The sequence below is a fragment of the Nanorana parkeri genome, unplaced genomic scaffold (assembly GCF_000935625.1).
Source record: "Nanorana parkeri isolate BGI_ZX_2015 unplaced genomic scaffold, ASM93562v1 scaffold898, whole genome shotgun sequence".
Classification (NCBI taxonomy): domain Eukaryota; kingdom Metazoa; phylum Chordata; class Amphibia; order Anura; family Dicroglossidae; genus Nanorana; species Nanorana parkeri.
The window spans coordinates 9449-29080 of record NW_017307166.1 but is presented as its reverse complement, the minus strand read 5'-3'; the positions used below and the strand labels follow the sequence as shown (position 1 = coordinate 29080).

General features: G+C 43.5%; 1 protein-coding gene across 1 annotated transcript in view; it reads right to left on the bottom strand.

The window, feature by feature from the left end:
- The window catches only part of EIF2A (eukaryotic translation initiation factor 2A), a 42184-nt gene extending 24450 nt beyond the window's left edge, over nt 1–17734 (bottom strand). The window contains exons 1-5 of the mRNA XM_018565883.1: nt 17627–17734; nt 13214–13283; nt 11310–11384; nt 5052–5170; nt 803–902 (exon numbers count right to left, since the gene is read on the bottom strand). Of these exons, the coding sequence (XP_018421385.1) occupies nt 803–902; nt 5052–5170; nt 11310–11384; nt 13214–13283; nt 17627–17654 (392 nt within the window). The 5' untranslated portion in view covers nt 17655–17734. The remainder of the gene's footprint in view (nt 1–802; nt 903–5051; nt 5171–11309; nt 11385–13213; nt 13284–17626) is intronic.
- Between the last annotated feature and the right edge of the window lie 1898 nt (nt 17735–19632).

Below are 19632 nucleotides of genomic sequence, written 5' to 3'. Positions count from 1 at the left end.
TATATCTCAACATTAATGTTTAATAAATTAAAAAATAATAATAAACAAAATCGAAAGGAAAGAAGCTCAACAGTCATGTGTTCTCTCAATGGCTATTTTGTAGCTTCTGAAGCAGGGACAGAATTGATGACAGTCAGTAATCTATAAATTGTGAAAATAGATCAATTCAGTATTGAAATGATCTACTGAAGTGCAACTGAAGCCAAAACTTTTCTTTTAGTCTTCAATAGAGTGGAGAAGGATTAGACCAGGTTTTTATTGCTGTCTGTGTCCTTGTTAGGAAGATTCACCCTCTCTGTCTGCGACTTTTGACTGGACTGTCATCAGTGGTGGTTGTTCTCACAGAAAGCAAAATAAAATCCCAAATTTTGAGTTGTCATCAGAACAGGTATAGATGGAAAATCTTTCAGTGGTGACACCACCAGTGATTTCCCTTTCTTTGGAGGGATTTCCTCTCACTCCCTGTTGTAGCTAACAAAAAAGGAAATCACAATGGGACACTGATGGTGAAAAAAGCAGACAGGGGTTATAACCCTCCCTCATTTACTCTATCCAAAACTAAAAAACGAAAGAATAAAAAAAGGAAATTTTGGATTCAGTTCTAATTTAAATTAGAGTTGACATCAGATATGGAGGGAAGGAAGTTTTGTAATCCAAAGAGTTAGGATTAGGGAATTGTTTCTTCACTTTCATGGAAATACTTCCGGAACTGCAATATCTTCTAATAAAATATAATATATATTGTGAACTGATACACAGCCTAATAATAACATTTCTCATGCTGCTTGGCCCAGATACTTGCCAATTCTGCATCTTTTTCTGGATGAAGGATTTGATACACTTTCCATTTTTCAGGTCATACAATTGGAGATTGGGAACACCGGCCGTGCCATCCTTCCCAGCTGTTATAGGAGCAAACAGAGAACATTTTAGGAAGCGTAGATTTATACACAAATATCATTAACGGGTCTATTTATAAAAAACAAACCATTTGCATAGCTGTTCGAGTATTAGCTGAAGTTTCACTGGAACGTTCTGTGTGAATTAACCAGCACTCCCGTATTCGTTTTAGGGACTTTTCATACAATGTATAAAGCTGTGGCTGTTGTGTGAATGGGGCAAAAATGTATGTTCTTTGGTTTTGTGTGAATGTTGCTGTTGGAGGAATGGTGCAAATTTGAATGTAACTACTGTCTCATCCAAGTGAATGTTGTTCTATTAAAATCTTTTCGGCGGCTATTGCTACATCGAATATTGATTAGTCCATTCCGTGGAATGTTTATGGTCAATTGCCCTTTGAGTTTGGCCAGATTCACATGACAAATCATAAGAGGCATTATCATTTATCAGTCGGGAAAATTATCCAAATACATAATTGCTTGAAATTTATAGTTGGTGGAATGTTTTTGGTGCGTGTTTTGGTGAATCTGGTTAGGGTAGTTTTTTTTCTGATAGAATGTTTTTAGGGTAATTTGTCTCAAATGGCCACATAAAGCAGAATCTTGACGTGTTTCACACTACCAGGGCTTAATTTAAAAAAAACAAAAAACCTTATGAGTAAGTACTGGTAGTGTAAAACAAGGTTTCTGCTTGACGTTGGCTGTATATGGTGCTCTTTCAAATTAATAAACACCCACCTAAACTAAAAGATTACTGCATGCATTCTTTGTGTGTGTTTGTATTGTTCATGATGAACCTGGCAAGGTCTGGAGGACTGACACCCAGATCTGTCTTGCGGCAGCAATCATTTATATGCATGTTTAGCAAAAGTGACTTCCCCCTTTCGTTTGGACACTTTTTTCTTTTTCCTAATTTTGGTTTATTTTGTGACCTGACTGATTGTGCTATATTTCACAGGGATATACTTTATTTAAAGTTTTCTTATTTCATTAAGATTCTAGTATATGTTGGGAATGAGTGTTGGTCTACTTGTTTAAAATGCATGTTTTTTATAATATGTTAAATAAAGATTATATTTAAAAAAAGTGACAGTGATGGCAGTTAGAATAAATGATGTCATTGCCAGGTGTGCTTACAATGGCTACCTTTTATTCACATGGCTTAAATAATTTGGTTGCAGATTCACAAACATCCTTGATGGTGTCATACTATGTGCCAACCTCTGTCAATTTTGCTGGTTAGCTTGGTCTTCAAATAAAGGAATGTGGAAAACCAAAAATAATATACTGCATGATATCATTACCTGTATTGACCAGAAACAATCAATTTTTTTTAAATAGTGGTCCTGCTTTAAAATCCCATGGGCCAGGAGAAACGCGCCCCCCCCATTTATCTTTTAGGTGCCTTTCAGCGCATTTACATATAGTTTTGATGCTTTCCAGACCAGAAAATATAGTGCATGCAGCATTTTATTGCTTCACTGGTGTGAACAGAGCCCAGAAATAACATAGGAATACATTGGGATGCATTTCAGGTGCGGACAAAAAACGTTCTAGTACGGATCTGGTGTGAACAAGCCCTGAAACATTTTTTTATGTGTGTCTATTTTTTAAACTTTTTTGTTTGTTTTTATTGCTATTAATAAGGAATACAATGCTTATTCGCATAGGGGGGGTAATAATAATGTATAAGCCCCCTATGTGATGGCATGTATACAGTGACAGGTCCTCTTTATGGAGACATCAGGGGTCTATTTGACCACTAATGTCACCTAGGGACCCCAAAGAAGCTGATGAAGCACAGATCTGCTGTTTCTTTGACTACAGCAGCCAGAGAAATGACAGACTGAAAGAGGAAGTGATGTAATTAATGAATGTGCTGATTGCCTCTCCCATCCAGCTATAGAGATCCACAATTCCGATCCTGCATGGAGGACAGTGGAGTCTGGACGCTTGTATGTATCCAGGGCTTGAATTTTCCAAACTTTCCTGCTCCCAATCTCGTGTGCCCCCTGGAAGCAGGAAAGGGCATTTATTAACGCCCACGTAAACTTGCATGGTTGTGAAGCAGCGATGTAATACCTTGATTCATGTGGAGCAAGCTGACTAAAAGTCCCGGCTTTTATTGCAAATGGTAAATGTGCCATGCTATTGAAGGAGATGGCTATTATCGTCTGTGGTGAACCAGATTTTTAAAGCATGTCAGGAACACCTAACCTAGCATAAACCGAAAGCGCTAGTTCATTTGCACTATGTGATTATAATTATAGCATATCGAAGCTTAAAGTGACATTAAAGTCAAATTCCCCCCCCCTCCCCCCCCCCATGCTGCTCTAAGGACTTACCTTAAATGATGCCTCTTGATCCGGCCATCTTATCTCCAGCGCTGGTGCCGGTCTCTGATCCAGCGTTGACTGCTGTGTCTTCAGAGTCCCATGGTGTCTATGCACGTGCATGCTGCCAGCTGCATGCATTGACTTACACTGTGTCTCTGCTCTTCTCTTGGCCGAAGATCTGTATTGCACATGCGCCTGCCCCATCCTCCTCGAGAATCATCTGATCTTCGGACGGGAGCGAGCGGCAGTAACACAGGTACGTTGATCTTTTTGTTATGTTTTTGCACATATCTACTGCTTGCTAGCAATGGAAATATGCAAAAAAAAAAAGATTTAATTCTACTTTAGGAACAAAAATGTTATAATTGCACCTTACCGAACCCCAGATTTGGTGACTGCAATTGGTTTTATTGTTCAGGCTTTTATTTTCGCCATTATTTTAACCTTGTGTTTCTGCCGTTAACACTTCCTGTTCGAAGATGACACCTTCCCCACTTCTCTCCATAAAAAAAAAGGGGAGATGTTCTTTAGTCCACGGAGAGAACGGGGCAGGGCTGATCAACAGTGTAGCACAGGTAGAGTGTACAAGAGGTTATTAGCTCACTAAATGTCTGAAAGGATCAACAGGTATTTTTGTTGCACTTTGCAAACAAATGTAACACAATTGTAACAATGGTTTATTCACCAGACTAAAAAGGAAAGCAAATGAGATAAAGGTCATTTGTAGGATTTACATACATTTTAAAAGTGAACTTATCCTTTAAACAAATATAGGGGATCAAACCTATCGGTCCTGTAGACTATTAAGACATAAAAAAAAAAAAAACTATTCCAACCTTGAATCCATGACCAGCCCTCTGTGTAAAGAGAAACATATAGTTCTGAGGGAGTTATCCACAGCCCAGAATTCTTGTCAGGGGGCTGTGTTATTTGTAACCCTGCTACAGATGACACAGCAACCGCTGCCTATTAGGAGCAGCACTGTGATGATTTTATAATTATAAAAACAGGCTTCTGACACATCAGCATACTGGTAACATTTATAGAATAACATTAACAGTTCCTTTGTTGTTTGGAGCTGCTGTTTAAAGACAGAGGCAAGATTTTCAGACTTTACTAGAAAAATAACAGCTAGAATCTCCATGGATAATATACTGTTTGCCCTTTTAGAGAGCAACTCCACATTAGTTGAGGGGAAAAAAAAGAAATCAATCCCCTCCGAGTGATCAATGTACATTACAAGGACTTTAACAAACGTTGTCGTCATGAATTCCTATCTGTTTCTGTTCTAAAAAAATAGCTCTTTGTTTCTGCATGTCCTTTCCAAACTGATTCCCTAATGGGAAGGTTTGTATTCGTTATAATCAACTGGTGGACTTTCTGTGCTATAATGAGGAAAGTTGCAGTATCTGCATTCCTTTAGTAGTAATTAACCCTTCGAGAGTATCTCACCAAATATGAAATTCCTATTGCTAGAGATACCTAAAATGTGTATCTTAGTGCAGACATGTGGGAAAATCAGTCAGCCAATCACAAAAGGAAGTAACATTTCTGGGGGCGTTCGGTTTTCTGCCTCCAGGTAGAAATATTGCATTGAATTTGATAGTTTTGGAATTAAAATTAAAGCAGCCACAGTTTTAAAAAGGTATTTTTTTAATAAGATTACAAAATGGCTTGTATAGCTATTATATATGCTATATTCATTTTTTTGTGGTGTTTCCCTCTTTTTTTTGTAAATAAGGCCTGATGAGTTCCGAGTCACTTTGTGCCTCTAATGTCACCAATTTTTTAATGGATTGTGCCGATATTTACTTACTTGTGTAGGCCTGCCATGTTGCCAGGATTGTGTTTTTTGGAGAGAATTCAAGGCTGATGACCTTAGGCAGATCAAAGGTGTGCAGCAGCGTGCTGTCTGCACTGTTCACTATGTTTATTCTGAAAACACAAGAAGGTCATTTGGAGTCACTGAGATTTCACAGATTAATGATTAAACTACACCAACAATTCTCACACCTGTCCGCTTCTCATTTGTCTCTGACCACTGCACCGCCGCTACATGACACAACACACATTTCCCCTTTTTTTTAAAATCAAAAGCCATTATGTAATGACATACACGTTGCAGTTAACATTTTGTTGACACAGTTGCTCCTCAGTTCTGCCCAGTATGAAAACTGCCTATTTAGCCTATATTACTTCACTGTGATTCTTCTTCTTCTTTTTTTTTATTGGTTCTCTTATCACCCATCGCTGTCAGGTTTCTAGTAACGTCAATCCTTGTGTAACCCTGGGACGGACTAATCAGACCATTCTTTACATTTCAGCTATGGGCTTATTGATTTGGCAATAACTTTGTCATAACAAACTGGATCTAAACCCAAGAATATGTCATATAGTGATGCAGTGGCTGAATTATTTCTTTTTCTCCCCCCTTTACATTCACCTGGTGATCCTGCAAGTAACACACTTCCCGATCTAGGGTGACAACATACACTCACTCTGCTGTTTCCATGACGGAGCAGCATTGTCACACTGGGAAATTAATATAAAACCCCCACGCCTCTACTCATCTCCATTATGTAGTCCAGGGGTGACCATTAGGTAGATCGTGATCTACCAGTAGCTCTCAAAGCTGATGCAGGTAGATCACGAAGGGTGTGAATGGCGGCCCCTTTATTCCATTTTGGTATATTTATTTAGCTGTGCACACATGATTACCTATTAGCCTGAGTCTGCTGAGCCAAGCTCACTGACACCTTTCTGGTGGATACTGGTGGTTGAAGTGCTATGTATTACATCAAAGAATACTAGTTTGCCTGTTGCAAAATACAAAAAGGTGAGCCAGGAGAGACCACCAGGGGAGAGAGAGCGAAGAGAGACAGCCAGGGGAGAGAGCGAGGAGAGACCGCCAGGGGAGAGAGAGCGAGGAGAGACCGCCAGGGGAGAGAGAGCGAGGAGAGACCGCCAGGGGAGAGAGAGCGAGGAGAGACCGCCAGGGGAGAGAGAGCGAGGAGAGACCGCCAGGGGAGAGAGAGCGAGGAGAGACCGCCAGGGGAGAGAGAGCGAGGAGAGACCGCCAGGGGAGAGAGAGCGAGGAGAGACCGCCAGGGGAGAGAGAGCGAGGAGAGACCGCCAGGGGAGAGAGAGCGAGGAGAGACCGCCAGGGGAGAGAGAGCGAGGAGAGACCGCCAGGGGAGAGAGAGCGAGGAGAGACCGCCAGGGGAGAGAGAGCGAGGAGAGACCGCCAGGGGAGAGAGAGCGAGGAGAGACCGCCAGGGGAGAGAGAGCGAGGAGAGACCGCCAGGGGAGAGAGAGCGAGGAGAGACCGCCAGGGGAGAGAGAGCGAGGAGAGACCGCCAGGGGAGAGAGAGCGAGGAGAGACCGCCAGGGGAGAGAGAGCGAGGAGAGACCGCCAGGGGAGAGAGAGCGAGGAGAGACCGCCAGGGGAGAGAGAGCGAGGAGAGACCGCCAGGGGAGAGAGAGCGAGGAGAGACCGCCAGGGGAGAGAGAGCGAGGAGAGACCGCCAGGGGAGAGAGAGCGAGGAGAGACCGCCAGGAGAGAGAGCGAGGAGAGACCTCCAGGGGAGAGAGAGCGAGGAGAGACCGCCAGGAGAGAGAGCGAGGAGAAACCGCCAGGGGAGAGAGAGCGAGGAGAGACCGCCAGGGGAGAGAGAGCGAGGAGAGACCGCCAGGGGAGAGAGAGCGAGGAGAGACCGCCAGGGGAGAGAGCAAGGAGAGACCGAAAGGGGAGAGAGCAAGGAGAGACCGCCAAGAGAGAAAAGAGAGACAGTCAGGAGGATGAGCAAGGAGAGACAGCCAGGAGAGAGAGCGCGAGGGAGTTTTTTTTTTAATTGGTAGATCTCATGTAGCTCGTCATTTGAAAAGTAGATCTTAACACAAAAAAGGAACATAAAAAAAAAGTTAAAACAAATTGTAGAGGCTATTAAGAAAAACAACTTTAGTTACTGAATTATAATGCTTCATTTGAACAAATGTATACACTTAAGCAGCGTTTCTATAGTGCAGTGCTATTCTTTTATGTCCACTGTTTAAAGAGTCCTCAATTTTAAGTGTACACATTAATAGCTTATTAGCCTACAGCAAGAACAGATATGCTCAAGTATATATTTTATGTATAGTATTTAGAAATGGTAGCAAGGAGTGGCAGTGTAAGGCATTGCCGCGGTGTAGTATGGCAACTTTGGCACAGAGGACTCTCAGCCAGAGGGAATGCGAGGGTCCAGAGTGTAAACCATTTTATAAGGAAGAACCTGGCTTTTCAGATTCTTCCGGGTTTTCTTAATTGTAGCTGGAATCTGGAGATTTCCTAAAGCTCTGGGAGGGATGAAATCTCCAGCCCTGGGGCCAGGTGTTGCCAGCGACCAGTCTGGGCTGAGAGCCTCATTAGGAATCCAGACCAGAGCTCGGAGGAGAGGTGGTGTGGAGTGTGGTGGAGGCACACGAGGGCCAAGCCAGGTGGTGTGGAGGAGCCTTCAGGGAGGCTGGAGGATTTGATAGGGTGAGAGAGCCAGACACACAAGGTGTGTGGAAAGCTGCTAAAGGGTATGAAGTACCACTGAGGCATTTTGTTGAGGCAAACGTTAAAGTCCTGGGACTGGGACACTTGAGTAAACGGGACAACCTTCAGTTGGTGAGGCAATATACTCAATTTTACATGCCGAGATTAAGCCTTCATTTGTGTTTTTCACCTGTGAGTTTCCTGAAGAGAAAAATAAAGACTTTTGATTTATGGAAAAGCCATGTGCAAGTGCTCTGTGAGCTACCCAACATTACAAAGGTTATGACCCATCTGTGTAACAATTAGTTAGTGTTCTAGAAAATAAAAATGAAGCCAGCTACTACAAGCGAAATACATCCAATTGTTGTAACTGCCACACAGACAACTCCACAAAGTCCCAATTTCCATCAGCACAGATTCAAGTGACTCACATTTTTGACTATAAAAGCCGCTCCCAGAATCGGTCACCCTATGCAGTATGAAATGCAGATTACTCATTCTTGAACAGTGATTCAGAGTATGCAAATTCACAAGACAAGTAGTGATGCTGTCAAATTCATTTTAACGTGAGCCGTCAACCCTTTTTCCCTGTAGTGTCCTTATTAGATTTAGCTCTCTTCCACTAAAAGAAAGGAAATTCTGGGAATGCAAGTGTTTTTGGATGAGATAGAGCAGTATATTAAGGTCTCTTCTAAATTAAAAATACAAGGGGGTGGGAGTCACAAAAAGCTGATGTTACTACAACCCACCAAACTTGGTTCTGGAGAATCAAACCATTTAAGAAATAGGCATCCTATATACTGTACTATCTTCCAATCAAGAACTGTAAATATGAATGTCCGGGCATTGCTTACATTTACCCCTAAACCTCCCTTACCCCTCTAGAGCATGTCCCAGCATTATTTTTTTCTTTTGCCTGGCTCCTGTAGGGAGAACAAAAATGTATTACTCCCTGTGACATCACCAGGCTGGAAACATTTTTGCAGGAGCAGCTGCAGACAGCTCAGTTCCCATTGATGTATACACCAGAACTACATCTACCAGGCCCCCCTTCTCTAAACCTGGTGTGTGTGCAGACTCTTGGGAGTTAAGGCAGCAGCAATGTTTTTCTGGGAAAGAAAATACATCCATGCAGTAGATGGAGTGCTGTAATACAGTAGGCAAGGCTGAAAACACTGGCTGGGATTTCAATTCAGAAAAGGCAAAACAGGAAGCCAGGAGAACAGTGGATTATTGGCAGGTCAAGTTGTTTTCTGTACTTCCTGCATTCTTACAGGGATAAAACACATGCCTGTATTGCAGAGATGCAGTGAATATGTTTTTTTTTTGCCCTGACAAACACTTTAAGCATAATCCTAATAATAAATATCTATGCAAAACTTATAAACACCCTGGATGACTGAGCAAGCTGAAACAGGAAATAAATGATTTTGAACCAATTTGAAATCACTAACATGTCAGCTCACCTGCTGCTGACATTTCCACACAGAAGATTGTACAACATACCGAAAGCACCAAATCTGTTTTCCTGTTTGGATTGTAAACCACAACTGACAGAGATGTTAATGAAAAAATAATCATCATCATAATTAGGGATGCACCAATACCGATGCTCCGATGCCTAGCCCGATACTTCCTGTATCAGGAAGCCGGGCAGCGTGTAATGACGCGCCGCCCGGCTTCCTTCTCGTCACTTGTGATGAGAGAGCATGGAGCCGACTTCCCGGCCAATCAGGGAGCCGGGCAGCGTGTAATGACTCGCTGCCTGGCTTCCTAATTGGTCGGGAAGCTGGCCAATCAGGAAGCCGGGCACAGGGTAATGACGCAGCACACGGCATTCTGATTGGCCGGGAAGCCGGCTTCATACTCCCTCGTCATCATGCTCACTCATTTACCTACATTTTTGCTACATCAGCATGTTTTGTGAATCTCTTCCAAACAAGTAGTCAGGAACACATTCTATAAGCCTTATACGACTACTTAACACAAATGTCTAAAAGCATCCAAAGCTATTTTCAGCTGTCTTGCTACCCAAATCTTTTTCTAATCCCCTGTGTCACTATGTGTAAAAAAAAAAAAATCTACTTGCTAGGGAAGAAAAAGGAAGTGAGAGTATATCCGATTTGTACTGTAGGATTAGTGTGCATGGGCCTTTGATTTGCTGCTGCTGTCCATTTTCCATGTACAGGGCTTGAAAAATTTTGGGTTTCTCACCAGTCAGCATGACCGGACTATAGCATTGCAATTTATGTTAACATTTTTGGGGGGACAGATAGAGCTTTCTTTTGGTGGTATATAATCACCACTGGGTTTTTTATTAAAATTCTTTACTCTATAATGAAAAAAAGTACCGAAAAATGTAACAAAATATAAAAGACGGGGTCACGTCGGGTAAATAGACACCAAACATGTCAAGCCTTAAAATTGCGTGCGCCAGCAAAATCGCAAAAAAACGACAACACTGAAAATTGCCCATAGGAGACGCTTAAAACGCTTTTATTGCTCATCAGTTTAGTGTTATCAGTATATAATGGCCCTAAAATTATTGCTCTCACTGCGACATTTGCGGCGATATGTAACATGATCGGCACAATCGTCATTTTTGCACGTAGGCGCACCCGACGCATATCTGCGTGCGTATGTGGTGGGTGGGGTACTGAATTTTTTTTTTTTTATGCTTCTTTAATTTTTGTATTACTTTTTTAAACATCTTTATTGCTATCACATAGGGGACCAGGAAGCCCCCTATGTGATAGCCAATTTACATGACAGGTCCTCTTTATGGAGACATCAGGGGTTTTCAAGACCCCTAATGTCACCTAGGGACCCCCAGAGAAGCTGATGAAGCAGAGATCGGCTTCATCAGCTTCTGTAGCTGGAGAGTGACACTGAATGCAGGAAGTGATGTAATATGCATGACTTCCTGCATTCGGGAACTGAGAGGAGATCAAAGGGAGATCGTGTACTGATCTCCCATCACAGAGCAGCCATGCCGGTCCTGGCTGCATCGGGCACAGCGGATCTCAAGACCGGCAGTGACAGCTACTCCTATACAAGCGGTCGGGCGTTTCTAAAGACGCCTGATCGCTTGAATGTAAAGCTCCCGGCCGGCCGGGAAGCTGCTCGTCAGGCATTTTTCAAGTCCTGACTATATATATATAAAAAGCAAAGCACTGATTGATCTCAATAGCTTGTGCACACAAGCCCTTAAAGAGTATTTGTATTACCCGAGATCAATATTGCACTGACATTCCCACCACTTACAGGACTCACACGTCTCAAACATGCTGTGCACGGGAAAGGGGGCCACCCTATAGCCTTGTCCTGCATATGTGCCCTAACTGAAGAAGATGATTTCATTTGCAAAAGTCATTTTAAAGATTCTTTCATTTGAAATAAAATACAATACACTGCAGGAATATCATACTTGATATAATGGTATGGTATTTGGAAAAGAAGACGGATGACCAAAGAACTGTGCAATTGAAGAAAATCGCACAAGTTCACAAACCATGCACCAGCACGTAAAAAGAACCAATTGAAAAAAAGACTTACGCTTCTCCATTACACCAGCCAAATAGCTTCCCGTCTCTGGTAAATGCTGACACTTTGCAATTTTTGCTGCTGTCTCTAAAATATAAGAGCAGAAATCACATAAATAGGAGTTCATATTAGCGATTTCTGACCGGCAAATCCATCCAAACATATCCTTATACAATGTTCTCCAGAGACACTGTTTGCCAGCTGGAAGGAAACAGTAGCTGGGTGGTTACATTCAGCTTTTTACCATGAAGTTAAAATAAGCAAATCTATTTACTGTATGTAGAAGTATAAGGTAGAGGGGCTACGTGCAGCACAGTAGTGCAGTCTATGCATCTGGAGTAGTTAGGGAAGCTCCTGTGCAGGGTAAAGGCCAACTGTGTTCTTTATGGAGTATAGAAGGTCTTATTGTTGCGTCCCTACACCAAGCTGTTTCTGTGTCAAGCCATACATGCCAGTAAAGGCCTCTGTAGGACTATAGCATGGGAAACATAGCTGACAGACCGTGGAATGTCAAAAGCAAGCTGGCCCATTGATGTACAAGCCAGACTTTACCCTTACTAAGAGTTCATCCTAATGGCGTGTCCATATAACACTTGGTGCTCTGAGCAATCTACCAAAGATCAAGGTTTTGTAGGTCTCCCTCTCCTTGGTTCAAAAACCTTGAGTGCTGCAAGCCAGGGTACTCGGTGTAATCCTTGACTCTGAGCTCTCCTTTAAGCCTCACATTATTATACAGGATTTATGTAGCGCCAATAGTTTGCGCAGCGCTTTACAATATAAGACATTACAATCACAATACAAGATGGTAAGGAGTGCCCTGCCCGTGAGGGCTTACAATATAAAAGGGAGGGGACATCCAATCAATATCCAAATCTTGCCCACTCAACCTCTGTAACATTTCTAAAATACGCCCCTTTTTAACAAATGAAACCACAAAGCTTCTAATTCACTTCCTTGGAATCTCTCGCCTTGACTACTGTAACTCCCTCCTTGTCGACCTACCACTAAACAGACTATCCCCCTTTCAGTCCATCATGAATGCCGCTGCCAGACTCATCCACTTTACCAACCGATCAGGGTCTGCCGCCCCTCTCTGCCAATCCCTCCACTGGCTCCCAATTGCCCAGCTAATAAAGTTCAAAATACTAACATCATCATACAAAGCCATCCACAACTCTGCCCTAACCTACATCACTGACCCCATCTCAAAATATCACCCAAACCGTCCTCTCCTCTCAAGACCTCCTGCTCTCTAATTACCTCCTTCCATGCTCGCCACCGAGACTTCTCCTGAGTGTCCCCCATGCTCTGGAACTCCTTACCCCAATCTGTCCACTGATCTCCTACTCTGGCCACCTTCAGGTGATCCCTAAAAACCCATCTCATCTCAACATAACTGTCCTTTTACTTCTTCCAATAACTCAATCTAAACAGTTATTACCTTTTGTATCACTTGCCCCTCCTACTAGATTACAAGCTCTCACGAGCAGGGCCCTCTTAACCCTCCTGTACTGAAACTGCATTGCATATTGTATTGTAGCTGTAATGTCTTCCTTTTGTTGTAAAGCGCTGCACAAATTGTTGGCGCTATATAAATCATGTATAATAATAATAAAACAGCCTATTTCAGGCCCATTCTGGCTCTGATGGTTTTGTCTCACAACAGATCCCAAAATTAGCATGTGGCCAGCTCCCCCACTGAACGAGGTTTCATCTGCATAACGAGCAGAAGGGAGCAGATGATCTAACAGACCCTCATTTTTGTCTTATTATCAGAAAACAGGAGCAAGTGGAGAAGAAATGATGACTTCAGTATCAGTGAATAAATACTTTGTTTACAAGGGATCAATGGATACGATCTGTAGCTTTGGTAAAAAAATTATGTACTATTAGGGGAAGCTTAAGTGGAAACTTACTGTGGAAATGAGTCATGGTTGGTAAACTTTGGAGGCCCCTGGATCAAATGGATTCCATCAGAACCTCGGACTGCAGAAAGAAAAAACAATGACACCACAAATGAGATGTTAGTCACGAAGAAAAAATATAAAACAGAAAGCTAGACTTAGGCAACTGTATCCCTCATTCAGTGTGAGAGAAGGCAGTATGAATGCTGTAGCACCAGCAGTAGACTTTCCAAGGACCATCTTCCATGCCCAGTATAACCATACTAGTTTAGTGTACACCATGAACAGTTGGGGCAGGTCAGAAACTGTCACTTTTTGTATCCTATCTAATAGGAGTATAAAGATTTATAAACACAACAGAGGTTTCCCCTTCTCCACTCTGTCCTCTTGCTGGAGTTGCACTTTAAAGATGATCTTCGAGTACATAAAGTGGATACAAATTAATACACCTCTGTATTCATGAATACAGCCTTAAATTTTTTGAAATGCACGCTGCGTAATATAGCTGAATTTGACCTGTACTAGGGGAGGGAGAAGAAGCACATGGAGCATGCTGATAGGAGGAGAGAGAAAAGAGTGACAGACAGATGAGCTCATCAGTCTGTGGCTTTTCCATGCAGTCACAGGCTGGGGGAGGGACACGACCTGTCTGGCAGAGTTTTGTAATCTCAGGACTGAAAAGACAGAAATAAAAATTCAATGACAGGTAAAACAGTGTATTTAGCGGTTTGCCTTAAAGTCAACTATTGAGTGTAAGCTCAAAATATAGATTTACATTTTTGGGGGTTTGTGCCACACTGTATACGATTCTTTTTAGTAGGGCTGTGGAAATTAAAGATTAATTTCTCGATTAATCGTTAAACTTTTTGATCAATTAAAATTCTTTTGATCGCTAATGAAAACACTCACCTGTCCATTTAAAAAAAAATTGATGAATCGAACACGAAAATTTTAATCAGTACCAGCCCTACTTTTTAGCGCATCATTTTTTGGTGAATCTGTTGCAAAGTTCCTTACCTGGAGATCCTGCCAGTAACGGCACTTCCTGTGGCAGGCTGACAACACAAAGCCCCTGCCTATCAAATAACAGCAGCATTGTCAGCATGCCCTGTACACCCCTTAAGTTGGCTGAGGGGCTACCCATCAGGTTTGAAGCCCAGCTACCAATTGAAAGAGCGCAGGACGGACTCAAAACACTGCTGCTAATTATGTGGCAGTGGCTTAGTGTTGTCAGCCTTCAACAGGAAGTTCTGTTACAGGCAGGATCTCCATGTAAGAAACTCTGCAACAGATTCACCAAAAATGATTTACTTAAAAGTGATCTGTGAAAGTCAAATATTTTATAAGCCTTTTTAAATTCTGATTAACCACTTGCCGTCTGGAGCAATTTCTTACATTTGCACATATGATAAAAAAAGATGCCAGTTGCAATTTTTTATGTTGCACGGTATTTGGGCAAATGTTTATTAAAACTGTTTTTTTAGGATAAAATACATAAAAAATGAGATTTAGTGCACAGAAACAGAATCTAATACCCAATGTTTTGGTAAAATATGAAAGACGGGTTCACATCGGGTAAATAGATACCAAACAGGCCGAGCCTTAAAATTGCGTTCGTCCGTGAAGCCACAAAAAACTTCAATTCCCAAAATCTCCCATAGGGAACACTTTAAAAGCTTTTACCGCTCGTCAGTTTAGTGCTAACAGTAAATAATGGCTCTAGAATTATTGCTCTCACTCTGACGTTTGCAGCGAAATGCAACATGTGTAGTGCAATTTTATTTTTTGTGCGTAGGCGCACCAACACGTGTTTGCGTATGTAAGTGGAAGGCGGGGACTTTTTTTACAAAATGTTTGCATTTTTTTATGTTTTAAACTTTTTTTTCCACTAACTTTATTGCTATCACACAGGGGGCTAACAAGCCCCTTATGTAATAGCAAATATAATGTGACAGGTCCTCTTTATAGACACCTCAGAGGTCTTTCAGACCCCTAATGTCACCTAGGGACCCCCAAAGAAGCTGAGGAAGCAGAGATCTGCTTCTTCTCCTGTCTCCAAGAGCCAGAGACTGTGCCCAGTGACACAGGAAGTGATGTAATGCCCATAACTTTCGGATCCAGTGATTGGAGGAAAGATCAGCGCCTGAAAGCCTGCTGATCTCTCTCCGATCGTTGCAGGGAGACCCGCACGGGGGACAGTGGAGCCTGGGGAAGCCGGCAGAGGGGGTGGGGGCAGCACATTCTGCTGATCAGTACAAATGATCCAGCAGCTGTATAGACGCCGGATCGCTTGTATCTTAACAGCCATTGCCGGCTGTTTAAAATGACACCAAGAACATGGCTGGTATAACGTCAGTGGCCCACCGTAAATTACGTATTGCAGTCCTGAAGTGGTTAAATCACTTACAATGGATGCTGCTCCTTGATGTTTAAAATGTTAGTCCCCTGAGTACTGGCCCTGATATCCTATTTTAGGGTGGCTCCCTTCCCTTGCAGGATCCTAAGGAGCCACCCTTGTGTGTGCTAGTAAGCTGTGCGAGTCTCCACAAACACGGTAAGGCAAGGCAAATCCATTTCCCCGCAAGCTAGTAGATGGACGGCTGCTGGAGACTGTGCTCTCCCTTGTGATCTTGTACTGTACAGGAAGTTCAGGGAATCTGAGCTAAGAGAGCTGGGAGCAGCTGTTCATAAACATGATGATTCTAAGCGTTTGGGCAAACATGTCAAGCAATGCTTTGCTGGGCGATGTATATTTGTTTGATCTGGATTCATTATTGAGAAAAGTTTGAGAGTTCAATATTACTTAAACAAAATTGTATACAATGGGCCACTATGCCGAAACCCAAATTGTACAATTGATTCTAGGTTTACATACACTTCAAAAGCATATGAACCCCCTCTGCAAAACAACTGATTAAAGAGGAACTCCGGGTAAAGAAAAAAACTTACCCTTGCAGTTGGGACTATCCTCGCGCTGGAAGGGTTAAAGGAGAACTATGGGGTTTTAGGCTTTTCCTCATAGTTCTCCTAAGGGTAACGGGAGGACACAAACTAGCGTCCACCCGTCACCCAAAGCTCAGAATACCGCGAGCTACAGCTCGCGGTATACTGAGACGCCGCAGCCGGAACGGATCCCGACAATTATGCCTGGATCCGCCCAGCTGCGTGAGTGACAGCTGGCTCTGCCTATCTAGAGGCAAAGCCAACTGTACCCGCCCCCTCCGTTCCGCCAGTCACCGCTGGAGGATCAGACAGGGGAGGGGGGAATCCAGTCCCTCCCCTGTCACGGCTCTCTGCCGTGACGGGATTGAGAAGTGAGCGAACGCCGGGATATGTTCGCTCACCTCCCGATCTACTGAGCTGACCTGTGACAGTCTCATTGTCACAGGTCGGCTAGAACTATGAGGTGAGTGAAAAGCACTCCTCATAGTTCTCCTTTAACTGTTTTTTTGTGTGTATGGGGCTCAATAACTCAGATCTACTCATCTGATCCTCAGCCCTGAGGATGGTCAGCACTCCCCTCTGGATGTGGAACGTCCCTCGGTGTCCTGCATTAGATACGAGGACCGGATGTCCTTAGATGCCGGAGCCCAGGGGAGAAGAGGCTGCTGGGACCGGTCTAGCAGCCCGGAGGGAGTCCGTGGGATGGAGGATCAGGTGAGTCAATCTGCTCTGAGTCCCTTAGACAAAATGAGCACTTAACCCTTGCAGTGCGGGGGCAGCCACACTACAGTGTTTGCCCGGAGTTCCTCTTTAAATGTACCCACATTATTAAAATAAAAAATGTACATTGATGAAATGTTTGCATTGAAGCCTGCAGAACATTGCACCTATGATCAGCACCTCGTGGGGGCAATGCTCAGCCTCCTGCATTGTTGACTCGCAGCCCCAGATGGGACTGAAGAAGTAAAAACTTGTGTGATGACATCATCGCTGGGCCACTCGTAGTCTTCTCATTGGCAGAACAGATGACACGGCTGGAGGATGCCATCATGTTTCATATTACACGCTAAACATGGATGTCACATGGAACATGTCCAAAAGGTGGAGTGTGCCTTTAACTTTTGTTAGACGTGTGAAGGAGCTGGGGGTGCAGATAAAATTGGGGTGCATGTATAGAAAGGATTTGCTCCTCTGCTCTGACAGTATGTAAAATCTCCATTACTGAAACTACTATAAGACTTTGGAATATTTATGAAACTGCAGACATCCGCACATGCTTCCACCTAGAACAAGCTCAGGTACCCGGAGCATGACATGCGGTCCCTGGGATGCTGTCATCATCGTGCACAGTGCAGCTCACTACAACGCAGGCTGGGTCACGTCTAAAGATGGCCAGCAGCCCAGTGCTAATAGTCTCACTGCTGACCACGGAACGAGCCGTACAGGCGCCCCTAATAACTCACTGACACGAATGAGACAGACCTGCAAGCAGCGGTATGGGAGGCGCCATCTTGAGCCGGAAAGGGATTGATGACGTCAGAGAGCATGGGAGGAGCTACCGCTTGATACACGTACCCCTTAGCCGCCACATCACCTGTCTCTGAATGGAGTAGACTCATCCGCCAGTGGTGGTAATATCCCTCCGCCCTGAGAGGCGGGGCCTGCGCTCATTACAGAGGACACGTGTGATATCAGCCTGTCACTCTGGAGGAGTAGAGAAGAGTCTGCTGATTCCGTTCGGTATTGGCCAGCTCAGCATTCAGGGACAACACCTGCTACAGCAATGTAAACGTGTCATGCCCGGATTCCGGGGACAACCCAGCAATGACAGTGTATCTAGACCCCAAGACCAATCATTATGGGGGTTATTCACAAAAGGGTGAAGAGTTTGGAGAAGGCAGGAGTGAACAATCTATTCTAGGCCAAAGTAGCTGATTTAGAAAAATTCTCAATTCAGCTCATATTTCAGTTCAGCTACTTTAGCCTAGATTGATCACTTCTCCTGCCTTTTCCAAACTCTTCACCCTTTTGTGACTAACTCCTTATATATTGCACCCGGTCAGTCTTTAGATGTGACAGCTGCATTCGTTTTTAGGGCTCATTAAAGGAGAATTATGAGGCGAGTGATTTTTACTCGGCCTCATAATCTGAGCCGACCTGTGACAATGAAACTGTCATAGGTCGGCTCAGTAGATCGGGAAGTGAGCGAACAAATACCATCGCTCGCTCACTTCTCGATCATTCATGTCCCTGTAGAGAGCTGTAACTGTCACTCACGGCTCCCTGCAGGGATTCCCCCCTTCCCTTGTCCGATCTCCAGCGTGGACTGGCGGAATGGACGGGGGAGGGGGCGGGCAGAGCCAGCTGGGTGGATCCAGACATAATTATCGGGATCCGTCCCGGCTGCGGCGTCTCAGTATACAGCGAGCTGTAGCAACATCTGCATCTCTTCTGCGCTGATTTGCCACATGGCACAAAGCCGAAGGGAAGCCTTGGAGGACTTCTGATTTGGTGCTGCCGGGAGTTGCCTGTATATTGTAATAATTGTCCATGTGTTGCCCGCGTATTGTAATAATTGTCCATGTGTTGCCCGCGTATTGTAATAATTGTCCATGTGTTGCCCGCGTATTGTAATAATTGTCCATGTGTTGCCCGTGTATTGTATTAATTGTCCATGTGTTGCACGCGTATTGTAATGTCCATGTGTTGCCCGTGTATTGTATTAATTGTCCATGTGTTGCCCACGTATTGTAATGTCCATGTGTTGCCCACGTATTGTAATAATTGTCCATGTGTTGCCCGTGTATTGTATTAATTGTCCATGTGTTGGCCGCGTATTGTAATAATTGTCCATGTGTTGCCCGCGTATTGTAATAATTGTCCATGTGTTGCCCGCGTATTGTAATAATTGTCCATGTGTTGCCCGTGTATTGTATTCATTTTCCATGTGTTGGCAGCATATTGTAACAATTGTCCATGTGTTGCCCGTGTATTGTAACAATTGTCCATGTGTTGCCCGTGTATTGTATTCATTTTCCATGTGTTGGCAGCATATTGTAACAATTGTCCATGTGTTGCCCGTGTATTGTAACAATTGTCCATGTGTTGCCCGTGTATTGTAATAAGTGTCCATGTGTTGCCTGTGTATTGTAATAAGTGTCAATGTGTTGCCCGCTTACTGTAACAGTTGTGCATTTGTTGCCCACATATTGTAACAATTGACACGGCTGTTTAGAGCACCATATTATGTATGGGGGTTCTACAGAAAGTGAGATCTGGGGAAACAGTAACTTATCTCTAAAATAACAATATTTAATAAATGCATTCACTTTTTTCAAAGGAAAATAACTGAATCACTGAAGGATACCCTGTGGCCCCTGGTGACCCCACTCACCCCACCCTTGCAAATCCCCTCCTTTACTGCCCTTTCATCTACACAGCTAACATTGCTAGGCTTGCATGCCCATGTGCAAACGTTAAAAATCCCC